This window comes from Carcharodon carcharias, chromosome 4, assembly GCF_017639515.1.
Source record: "Carcharodon carcharias isolate sCarCar2 chromosome 4, sCarCar2.pri, whole genome shotgun sequence".
Taxonomy (NCBI): domain Eukaryota; kingdom Metazoa; phylum Chordata; class Chondrichthyes; order Lamniformes; family Lamnidae; genus Carcharodon; species Carcharodon carcharias.
The window spans coordinates 80,642,068-80,654,547 of record NC_054470.1 but is presented as its reverse complement, the minus strand read 5'-3'; the positions used below and the strand labels follow the sequence as shown (position 1 = coordinate 80,654,547).

The window sequence follows — 12,480 nt, the reverse complement described above, 5'->3', positions numbered from 1 at the left end:
GGGATATGCTGGGCCATGAAGTTACAGATTGTGGTTGAGTACAGTTCTGCTGCTGCTGATGGCCCATAATGCCTCATGGTTGCCCAGTCTTGAGTTGCTAGATCTGTTCGAAATCAATCCCATTTAGCACATTGATCATGCCACATCATGCGGTGGAGTGTAGCCTCAATGCGAAGACTGGACTTCATCTCCACAAGGACTGTTTAGTGGTTATTCACACTGATACTCTCATGGACAGATGCATCTGCGGCCGGCAGGTTGGTGAGTAAGAGGTCAAGTATTTTTTTCCCCTCTTGTTGGTCCCCTCACTACCTGCTACAGACCCAGTCTAGTAGCTATGCCACTTAGGACTCGGCCAGTTCAGTCTGTAGTGGTGCTACCGAGCCACTCTTGGTAATGGACATTGAAGTCCCCCACCCAGAGTACGTTCTATGCCCTGTTACCCTCAGTGCTTCCTCCAAGTGGTGTTCAACATGGAGGAGTACTGATTATCAGCTGTGGGAGGTATCATAAGGAGGTTTCCTTGCCCACATTTGACCTGGTGCCATGTAAATCCCATTGGGTCCAAAGTCAATGTTGAGGTCTTCAAGGCTAATTCCCTCCTGACTGTATACCACTGTGCCACCACCTCTGCTGGGTCTATCCTGCCGATGGGAGAGTAGTTACGCAGGAATGGTGATGATGGTGTTGGAGACATTATCTGTAATGAGTATGACTGAGTGAGAATGACTGTCAGGCTGTTGCTTAATTAGTCTGTGAGATAGTTCTCCCAATTTTGGCACAAGCCCCATATGTTAGACCATAAGACATGGGAGCAGAAATTAGACCATTCGGCCCATTGAGTCTGCTCTGCCATTCAATCATGGCTGATAAGTTTCTCAACCCCATTCTCCCGTCTTCTCCCCATAGCCTTTGATCCCCTTATCTATCTCCGTCTTAAATACACTCAATGACCTGGCTTCCACATCCTACTGTGGCAATGAATTCCATAGATTCACCACTCTCTGGCTAAAGAAATTTCTCTCATCTCTGTTCTAAAAGGTCTTCCCTTTACTCTGTTAGAAGGACTTTGCGGGCTTGACAGGGCTGAGATTGCTGTTGTCATTTTTGGTGCCTAGGTTGATGCTGGGTAATCCATCCAGTTTCATTCCTTTTGGACTTTTTAGCGGGTTGATACAACTGAGTGGCTTGCTAGGCCATTTCAGAGGGCATTTAAAAGTCAACCAGATTGCTGTAGGTCTGGAGTCATGGCCAGCCCAGGTAAGGACAGCAGATTTCCTTCCCTAAAAAGCATTAGAGAACCTGTTGGGGTTTTGTGACAATCGTTTCATGGTCATCGTTTAGCTTTAATTCCAGATTTTTGTTGAATTCAAATTTCACCATCTGCCCTGGGAACCCCGGTCCCCAGCCCATTACCCTGGGCCTCTGGGTTACTAGCCCAGTGGCCATACCACTATTGCCACCGCAACCCCCAAGTTGATAGGCTCTTTCATCTCAAAAATTGGAAAACACATTCAAAATCAGTCTTCAGAATTTTTATTTAATTTGCCTGATAGTGAATGTAAACATTTTTGACGCCAAAATTCCAAGAGATCCAATCCCAGTTGTTGGTGTCGATGCCCTCCTATACTGTCCCATCAAAGTTTGCAAGGTTAATGGGAGGCTTAATAAACATGGGGCAGCCGGTGCATGCACTGCATTAGATCTATCTCTCACACCTACTTGTCCTCATGCCTGGAAGCTTCAGTCTTCGCCACACCACAGATTCAAGGGGGATTCCTCACTGTTGACCAGTTGCACACCGGCACAATTGCTCAACTGCCCATCAAGTGTTGTGCACTTAATTGTTGCAGCCGTGCATGTTCTGATGGTAACAGGAGGTTGACTGCCACTCTAGCCCACAAGCAAAGAACTGGTAGACATCCCCATGACAGGAAATTAACAGACGAAAGCTGGACATGATTCATCAAGTGGAATTAAAAGCCGGAATTCACATGTGTCAGTTTCTGGAGCCCGAAGCGGTCAATCAGCCTGACTAATACACATGTGAAATTGAACAGCATGCAGACACCCTCCCGAAGCCATCAGCTCCCACTCCCAGCCATTGGACCCATCTCAATCTCGGGTTTCTCCCTCTCTCCCCAGCGCAAGTACTCTGTGCAACAATGGAATCAGAGCTCACGCTCCCCTTCCCTCCCTGACCATTCACATTTCCACTTCCGTCCCTGACCCTCCCCCTCACTGCTTCCCTCCAACACCCCTCCCACTGACCGCTTCCCTCCAACACCCTCCCACTGTCCGCTTCCCTCTAACACCTTCCCACTGACCGCTTCCCTCCCCGACCCTCCACCTTGCCACTTTCCTACCTGACCCTCCCACTCGTCACTTCCCTACCTGACCCTCCCACTTACCGCTTCCCTCCCCGACACTACCACTTACCGCTTCCCTCCCCGACCTTCCCCCTTGATGTTTCCCTCCCACTCACCTCTTCCCTCCCCGACCTTCCCCCTTGCTGCTTCCCTCCCACTCACCTCTTCCCTCCCCGACCGTCCCACTCACTGCTTCCTTCCCCATCCCTCCCACTCACAGCTTCCCTCCCCGACCCTCCAACTCACCTCTTCCCTCCCCGACCCTCCACTTGCTGCTTTCCCTCCCCATCCCTCCCACTGACCACTCCCCTCCCCCTCACCGCTTCTCCCCCCGACCCTTCCACTGATCGCTTCCCTCCCCGACCCTCCCCGTCACAGCTTCCCTCCCCCTCGCCACTTCTCCCCCCCAACCCTCCCACTGACCACTTCCCTCCCCGACCATCCAGCTCGCAGCTTCCCTCCCCCACCCTGGAGCACACAGCCCATCTCACTCCATCACTCACTTCCTCCCTCTCACCATTCCTCTCCTGAGCCCTCAATCATAGCGAGAGTCCGGGGTAGGGGAGTGGTGAACAGGAGAGGGAGCAAGCGGAAGGGGCAGAGAGGGAAGCAGCAAATGGGAGCGATGGAGAGGGAGGCGGCGAGTGGCTGGTAAGCAGTGAACACATGGGCTGGTAAGTAGGAGAGTTGGTGAGTGGGAAGGAGGCAGCGAGTGCGAGGGTTGGTGAGCGGGAGCAGCAATGAGCTGAAGGGTTGGTGAGTGGGAGAGAAATGTGGTGATTCGAGAGAGACAGAATCAGTAGAGATGACGAGCTGGAGGCAGGAAGTGACGAGCAGGAGGTAAGTTGAAAGAGTTATTAAGATTTAGTAAGATGACCTTTGGGCGAGTTAATACTAGTCATTCTGCTGAAGCTAGTTCGTAGAATTACAAAAGGAAGATTGATCCCAAAGACATTCAATACATTAAAAACACAAGGGCATTTTTAGGGAGTGTGTGAAAAATTTTGGATTGCTAGCCCAGACCTCCAGGTAATAATGCATAGGCCCTTGTACCTCTTTGTATTTTGAAGTTGTCAAATTGAACTAAAAAATCCGTGTCTTGAGCCATTGCTACCAATGGAACTCTCCTGTCTAATGACTTAAATGCAAGCTACAATATAAAAACTAACTCATGCCTCTCTCGTGTATAGCAGTGTGGTGGTTATGGTACTGAACTCAAAACCTACAGGTATTCAGTTCAAATGCTTCCAGGATAAATTTAGTGTGTTCAGCATTCAGTAAATCTGGTATTTTGTGGACTAGCATGTTATTGTATCTATGGCTGGGACGATATTCTTCCTTTTTCTTTCTATGGTTACTTGTTAAAAATGTATGTTATAGGTTTTAAAGGGAACATTGCTGTTGACCCTGACCCTGCCCCCAAAAAGCCCTTAGGCAGAGGGTTGACAATTTAAAAAAAAATACATTCAAATTTTGATTTGGCAGTCCGTGTCACTGTCCTGACCAATATCCTACAGGTTAGGCACACATCTGGGCAAGTTGGTATGCCTCAAATCGATGCCCATACCTTCCTCCATTAATTTACCATGTCTTTGTCAGGCATGGGGAGTCCATTCCTCTCCACCACACCCCATTACCAACCTAAGCACTTGAATACATTATCTAGGCTGAGGGAGTACTGCATTGTTGGAGTTCCAATATCTTCAGAATGAGACGTTAAACAGATTTAACAGACGATAAACTAACCTGCTCTCTCTGATCAACATAAACTTTTCCTGGTACTTTGAATAACAAGAAGTTCTCCCGTTACCCTGGCTAACATTTATCCTTCAACTGACATCAACAAAATAAGTTATATGAGTATGTATCTCAGGCCCCCACCCCCAGCTGGTCCTTTGTAAAGGACAGAAGGAGGTTACACCCTTTGTAAAGCAAGTATGGAAGTAACAATGCCTTTGCCATTTTCCTGGGCACTCGGACAGTTTCCTGCCAAACTTATGATGAGTTAACCACCATGCATCGCAGATGGATTTGAGTCACACACTATGTGGATATGTTGCCTCATTTTTATTTGCTGCCAGCTACCAACAAGACAAGTTTAGAGACATTGCATTTTAATGCTATATCACTATATCAAAGTGCTTCATAGCTAATTAATTACTTTTGTAGCCACTGCTATAACGTAGGGGGCACAGCAAGATCCCACAAATACAATGAGATACATACTCATATAACTTATTTTGCTGGTGTCAGTTGAAGGATAAATGTTAGCCAGGGTATCAGGAGAACTTCTTGTTATTCAAAGTACCAGGAAAAGTTTATGTTGATCAGAGAGAGCAGGTTAGTTTATCGTCTGTTAAATCTGTTTAACGTCTCATTCTGAAGATATTGGAACTCTGACAATGTAGTACTCCCTCAGTACAGCATTTGAGGTCTCAGCCTAGCTAACGTGCTCAACTCTGTCAAGAAGGAAAGAAACAAAAGAGGCCTTGCAATTATATGGTGCTTTTCATAATCTCTGAATGCCCCAAAGCTTCACAACTGGTGAAGTACTTTTAAAGTATAGTCACTGTTATGCTGTAGATATGGAGGCAACCAATTTGTGCACAGCAAACTATCACAAAACTGCAATATAGTGACCAGAAAATCTGTTTTTTTAGTAAAGTTAATTGGCAGAGCCAGGGGTGTTATCACTGAGCCAGGTACGACATAGTTGGATGTAAAAGGTCCCATGATATTACCTGGAGAACAGGACAATTTCTTGTATTTTGACTTACTTTGCTTATTCAAGCTAAGCTGCCTGAAAAAATACAGTTTGTTGTTATGTAAGCAAACGTGAAAGTCCCACAATGACTGCACTTTAAAATTAATGCATAAATTATTTTGGAACAACTTTGAGGGGACTATGAAAATGCAAGTTGCTTCTTACAAACAGAAGTTGAAATATCAAAAAAAATTGACAATTATAATTCATCAGTCTTTGGTTCCATGTCTATCTTCTCATTGTCATATGACTTGAGATCTGTGCCACACATGCTTATAATAAGTAGAAATGATGTATTTCAATGAAGAAAGCATGTTAAATGGTATGAAGCCACATATGCCTGTGTGTTTGCTGAAAATGATTTTCTGCAATCAAAGCTAACATTAATGATTTGATTGATGATTTATCTTGCCAGACTGCAATAAGAGTAGGTTGATATACTGTATAGGTTAACTAACATTTGTCTATTGACTGATAATTTCCTTTCTGTGTTCCCAGTTTAGTGACCCTGTCCATGAACTGCTGTTGGAAGTTATTACCTGGGTCGGTATCCTGATATCACTTGTCTGTCTCCTGATCTGCATCTTCACTTTTTGTTTCTTTCACGGACTTCAGAGTGATCGAAACACCATTCATAAAAACCTCTGCATCAGTCTTTTTGTGGCCGAGTTGCTTTTCCTAATTGGAATCAATCGTACAGATCAACCGGTGAGCATGTTCAGTTTTCATGGGTGATCTACTTAAACAGACAATTCCATGGGACATTTTAAATAAAAATAAATCCTACTCAGTAGAGTTTCTTTGTCTCATACCTGAGGACAAATTGGCTTTCCCCAAATTACAAACCACACTGACACCTTGTTATTCTTTACATGAGAATTTTGAGAATGAGTGTTTGCAAGCTATTCAATGAAGATTATTGCAGCCAGGGCTGGCTCTGTCTTTACCTGATCTTCAAAGCTTCCAATAGTTGGCCCTAAAGAATGATTGGGTGCAAGAACCCTCATCCAGTACTCTGCTCTCTAGCCCAAAGGGCCACTGCTACCATATGGCTCTATGTCAACCTGTTCAAGATTAACAAACTCACATTAGGTCTGGCAGCATCAGCGGAGAAGAAAAGGGTTGACGTTTCGAGTCCTCATGACCCTTCGGTAGAAGGGTCGAAGGGTCATGAGGACTCGAAACGTCAACTCTTTTCTTCTCCGCCGATGCTGCCAGACCTGCTGAGTTTTTCCAGGTAATTCTGTTTTTGTTTTGGATTTCCAGCATCCACAGTTTTTTTTTTGTTTTTAAACTCACATTAGGCCCGGGATTGAACCCTAAGAAAATATTTGGCTAGGATTTGTAAGACTTCCCTTCCTTCTAGTTTTTCTGCATTGTTATTATTATGTGAAGAATGCTATGTCAATGTATTTATGATGCAGGCCAATCTTTACAGAAATGTTGATACCTACTTGGATCATTATTGTCAAACAACACATTTGAAACTCTATGTATGCTAGGCCTTTGCCCATATCAGCTGTCCCCCACACCAACCATCACCACGTTTAGCTCATAAGAATGTTTCACTCCTGGTACAGGGTCAATGAAAGAGATATGGGCACTCAACTATTGCCTTTAATAAATGGCTGTGTGGAGGGAACTTTCTTTCAGGTTTAGCGTCTTGCCTTAGATGAATACAGACTGAAACATGGTGAGACAATGCTAGCTATGAAGTTGCTTTGTTTTCATAGAACTAGTTAAAATGCAGAATAATAGGCAAAGCAAGCCTTGCTTCTTTCCTCAAAAGTTTAAAGGCCAATCATAAAGCATGTGTCTTTGTGTGAGAGTTGTTTTTGGCATTTGGCATTTCTTTCAGGTGACTTTCAATATCAAAAATTGATCTAGCTATATTTAACTTTTAACTCTGAGACAAGGACTGTGTCTCTCAGTCTTCTATTCCTAACCTGGCTGCCTAGTCTGGTGCTTTGTTTCTGTGTTCCCAGCTGAATTATTGGCTAAGATGGTGATTTTCTCCATGTTGTGATTTACCAGTAACCTTGTAAATAAAACCAGCAATCTCCCCTCCAGGTGCGCTGGATCATGTCAAACTGTACTAGACCTCACTCTTCTCAGCCAAATCTATTCAAGAATCATCCACTAACAACAGCATTCCCCTGCCCCCCGACCCCGCCCCACTACCACCACCACCACCACACACACCTCCCCCCACCCCCCCACCTTCACTTCTTGTTTAAGAGAAGTGTGAGGAGTCCATGAAATGTTTGTCTCCACATTGGCACCATTGTCTACTGATCCCTCTCCTTCACTTTGCTCACCATGCCAAAGGCCGACAGGGTAACGGTGGTGGGAGCATGGCCTAAGGGAGGGGAGGGTTGGTGGCATGAGGTGAATTGTCCTTGCAGAGAACTGGCAAGGTCACAGGGGGCTAAATGACATCCTTCTTTGCTGTAACCACTCCAAAAATCTACTCTACGGTTCCCAGACTCCCCGGATTGCTCCCTGCCCCAGCCCTGAACCCTGTCTATCTCTATTTCTCTACCAGCTCCCCTTATGCCATTTCTGAGGTTATCACGTCCACGAGACCCACTTCCTGCCATCGTGACCACATTAATACTAAAGTACTGATTATGTAACTTTCCAAACTGGCCATGTGCTGGCTGACATCGTCAGACACTCCCTTTCAAAAGAGCTGTCATCCCAGCTCAACTAGGAACCAGGGAAACTAATGGAGAAAGTTCTGAAGGAGAGTATCTATCTCCACTTGGAGAGGCAAGGTTTGATCAGGAATAGTCTGCACAGCTTTGTCAGAGGGAGGTCATGCCTAACAAATTTGATTGAATTTTTTGAGGAGATGACCAGGTGTGTAGATAAGGGTAGTGTAGTTGATGTAGTTTATATGGATTTCAGCAAAGCCTCTGACAAGGTCCCACATGGGGACTTATAAAGAAGGCAAATGCACATGGATACAGGGTAATTTGATAAGGTGGATTCAAAATTGGCTTAGTTGTAGGATGTAGAGGGTGATAACAGAAGGATGCTTTAGTGACTGGAAGCCAGTGTCCAGTGGCATACCACAGAGATCTGTGCTGGGTCCCCTATTATTTGTCATTTATATAAACGACATAGATGACTATGTGGGGGCTAGGATTAGTAAGTTTGCGGATGACACAAAGACTGGCTGGGTGGTTATCAGTGAGGTTGAGTGTCTTGGGCTACAGGAAGATATAGATGGGATGGTCAATGGGCAGATAAGTGAAAGATGGAATTTAAACCTGAAAAGTGTGAGGTGATACATTTTGGGAGGAATAATTTGACAAAGAAGTATTCAATGAACTGCATGACATAAGGAAGTTCTGAGGAACAAAGGGACCTTGGCATTTGTGTCCATTGATCTCTGAAGGCAGAGGGGCGTGTTAGTGGGGTGATGAAAAAGACATGGGACACTTGCCTTTATCAATCGAGGCATAGATTACAAAAGTAGGGAGGTCATACTGGAGTTGTATAGAACCTTAGTGAGGTCACAGCTGGAGTACTGTGCGCATTTCTGGTCACCACGTTATAAGAAGGATGTGATTGCACTGGAGGGGGTGCAGAGGAGATTCACCAGGATGTTGCCTGGGAATAAACATTTAAGTTATGAAGAGAGGTTGGGTAGACTTGATGCTGTCAGACCTGCTGAGTTTTTCCAGGTATTTTTGTTTTTGTTTGGATAGACTTGGGTTGTTTTCGTTGGAACAGAGAAGACTGAGGGGCGACCTGATCGAGGTGTACAAGATTATGAGGGGCATGAACAGGGTGGATAGGGAGCAGCTGTTCCCCTTAGTTGAAGGGTCAGTTTCAAGGGGCATAAGTTCAAGGTGAGGGGCACGAGGTTTAGGGGGGACGTGAGGAAAAACGTTTTACCCAGGGGGTGATGACGGTCTGGAATGCACTGCCTGGGAGGGTGGTGGAGGCGGGTTGCCTCACATCCTTTAAAAAGTACCTGGATGAGCACTTGGCACATCATAACATTCAAGGCTATGGGCCAAGTGCTGGTAAATGGGATTAGGTAGGCAAGTCAGGTGTTTCTCACGTGACGATGCAGACTCAATGGGCCGAAGGGCCTCTTCTGCACTGTGATTCTGTCCTCCCTCAACTGATGAATCAAAGAAACCCACCCTTGACTTCTCTGTCCATTCAAACTGCTGCATCTCCAACCTCCCTTTCCTCTGTTGTTGCCTCTCAAGTATAATCCCATAATTGAAAGTTAATTTAAAATTGAAGTCAGTGAGAATCAGAGGAGAAACCTTCCAATGGCTGGAGTCATACTTAAAACAAAGGAAGATGGCTGTGATTGTTACAGCCAATCATCATAGCCCTGGGTCATTGCTGCAGGAGTTCCTCAGCATCGTGCCCTAGGCCCACCCATTTTCAGCTGCTTCATCAATGACCTTCCCTACATCATAAGGTCAAAATTGTGGATGTTCACTCATGATTGTGTAGCACTCAGCATCATTCACAACTCCTCAGATACTGAAGCAGTATGTGTCCACATGAAACAAACCTGGACAACATCTAGGCTTGGGGTGACAATAACACACAAGTGCTAGGCAATGACCACCTCCAACAAAATGGAACCTAACCGTTACATTCAATGGCATTACCATTGCTGAGTCCCCATTATCAACATCCTGGGGATTACCCTTGATCAGGAGCTGAACTGGACTAACCATATAAATACTGTGGCTACAAAAGCAGGTCAGAGGCTGGGAATTTTACAGCAGGTAATTCACCTCATGAATCCCCAAAGGCTGTCCACTCAAAGGCAAGTTCGGAAAGTTATAAAATACTCTCCATTTGCCTGAATGAGTGCCGCTTCAATGATACTTGAGAAATTCAACACCATTCAAGACAAAGCAGCTCGCTTGATCTGCATCCTATCCATCCTATACACAACCTCAAACATTTACTTCACTGCCAGCACACAGTGGAGCAGTGCGTGCCTTATATAAGCTGCACTGCAGCAACTCACCAAGGCTGCTTTGACAACACCTTCCAAACCTGGGACATCCACCATTGAGAAGAACAAGGTCAGTAGGTACATGGGAACACCTGCCAGTTCCCCTCCATATCACTTCCATCCTGACTTGGAATGATATTGCCATTTCTTCACTGCCGCTGGGTCAAAATCCTGGAATTCCCTCCCTCCCTAGCAACTTTGAAGAGGCACCTAAACCACAAGGGAGCAGTTCAAGAAGGTGATCTGAACTCTACCTTCTCAAGGGCAATTGAGGATGGGCCCCTTGCCTGCAGCACTCACCTGTCAAGAACAAAAATTTTTTAATTCCCTATTTGAATCATTCCAATTAAATTTCCACCTCAACCGTAGCACCAAAACAACTCTAACTGAATTCCCAAACAACATGATCTTGACTGTGATAAAAACAAACAACTGCGGATGCTGGAAATCCAAAACAAAAACAGAATTACCTGGAAAAACTCAGCAGGTCTGGCAGCATTGGCGGAGAAGAAAAGAGGTGACGTTTCGAGTCCTCATGACCCTTCAACAGAACTAGGTGAATCCAAGGAAAGGAGTGAAATATAAGCTGGTTTAAGATGTGTGGTTTGGTGGTGGGGGGTGGGGGGGGGCGTGGGGAGAAGTGGAGGGGGCTGGTGTGGTTGTAGGGACAAGCAAGCAGTGATAGAAGCAGATCATCAAAGATGTCACAGATAAAAGAACAAAAGAACACATAGGTGTTGAAGTTGGTGATATTATCTAAACAAATGTGCTAATTAAGAATGGATGGTAGGGCACTCAAGGTATAGTTCTAGTGGGGATGGGGTGGAGCGTAAAAGATTTAAAAATATTTAAAAATAATAGAACTGGTGGGAAAAGAAAAATCTATATCATTTATTGGAAAAAAGAAAAGGAAAGGGAAAGAAACAGAAATGGAGATACAAGCCTTCCGACTCCCACAGCTACCTTGACTACAGCTCCTCACACCCCGCTTCTTGTAAGGACTCCATCCCATTCAGTTCCTTCGCCTCCGTTGCATCTGTTCCGATGATGCTACCTTCAAAAACAGTTCCTCTGACATGTCTTCCTTCTTCCTTAACCGAGGTTTTCCACCCATGGTCGTTGACAGGGCCCTCAACCGTGTCCGGCCCATCTCCTGCGCTTCTGCACTCATGCCTTCTCCACCCTCCCAGAAACAAGATAGGGTCCCCCTTGTCCTCACTTATCAACTCACCAGCCTCCGCATTCAAAGGATCATCCTCCGCCATTTCCGCCAACTCCAGCACGATGCCACCACCAAACACATCTTCCCTTCACCCCCCCCAGCGGCATTCCATAGGGATGGTTCCCTTCAGGACACCCTGGTCCACTCCACATCACCCCCTACTCCTCAACCTCCACCTATGGCACCTTCCCATGCCACACAAAAGATGCAACACCTGTCCCTTCACTTCCTCTCTCCTCACCGTCCAAGGGCCCAAACACTCCTATCAAGTGAAGCAGCATTTCACTTGCATTTCCCCCAACTTAGTCTACTGCATTCGTTGCTCCCAATGCAGTCTCCTCTACATTGGAGAGACCAAACGTAAACTGGGCGACTGCTTTGCAGAACACCTGCGGTCTGTTCGCAAGAATAACCCAAACCTCCCTGTCGCTTGCCATTTTAACACTCCACCCTACTCTCTTGCCCACATGTCTGTCCTTGGCTTGCTGCAATGTTCCAGTGAAGCCCAACGCAAACTGGAGGAACAGCATCTCATCTTACAACTAGGCACTTAACAGCCTTCCGGACTGAATATTGAATTCAACAACTTTTGGTCTTGAGCTCCCTCCCCCATCCCCAACCCCTTTCTGTTTCCCCCTTCCTTTTGTTTTTTCCAATAAATGATATAGATTTTTCTTTTCCCACCTATTTCCATTATTTTTAAATATTTTTAAATCTTTTATGCTCCCCCACCCCCACGAGAGCTATACATTGAGTGGCCTACCATCCATTCTTAATTAGCACATTCGTTTAGATAATATCACCAACTTCAATACCTATGTGTTCTTTTGTTCTTTTGTCTGTGACATCTTTTGATGATCTGCCTCTATCACTGCTTGCTTGTCCCTACAATCACACCACCCCCCTCCGCTTCTCTCCCCCCACCCAAAACCCCCCCCCCCACCACACACACACCTTAAACCAGCTTATATTTCACCCCTTTCCTTGGATTTACCTAGTTCTGTTGAACGGTCATGAGGACTCGAAATGTCAACTCTTTTTCTCTCCGCCAATGCTGCCAGACCTGCTGAGTTTTTCCAGGTAATTCTGTTTTTGTTATGCTCTTGACTGTGGTCATGGTGTA

General features: G+C 45.5%; 1 protein-coding gene across 2 annotated transcripts in view; it reads left to right on the top strand.

The window, feature by feature from the left end:
* adgrl3.1 (adhesion G protein-coupled receptor L3.1) overlaps nucleotides 1-12,480 on the top strand; it is a 928,790-nt gene that overhangs the window by 800,502 nt on the left and 115,808 nt on the right. For both annotated transcript variants that reach the window (XM_041185670.1, XM_041185669.1), the window contains one exon: nucleotides 5,632-5,841. In XM_041185670.1, the coding sequence (XP_041041604.1) occupies nucleotides 5,632-5,841 (210 nt within the window). The remainder of the gene's footprint in view (nucleotides 1-5,631; nucleotides 5,842-12,480) is intronic.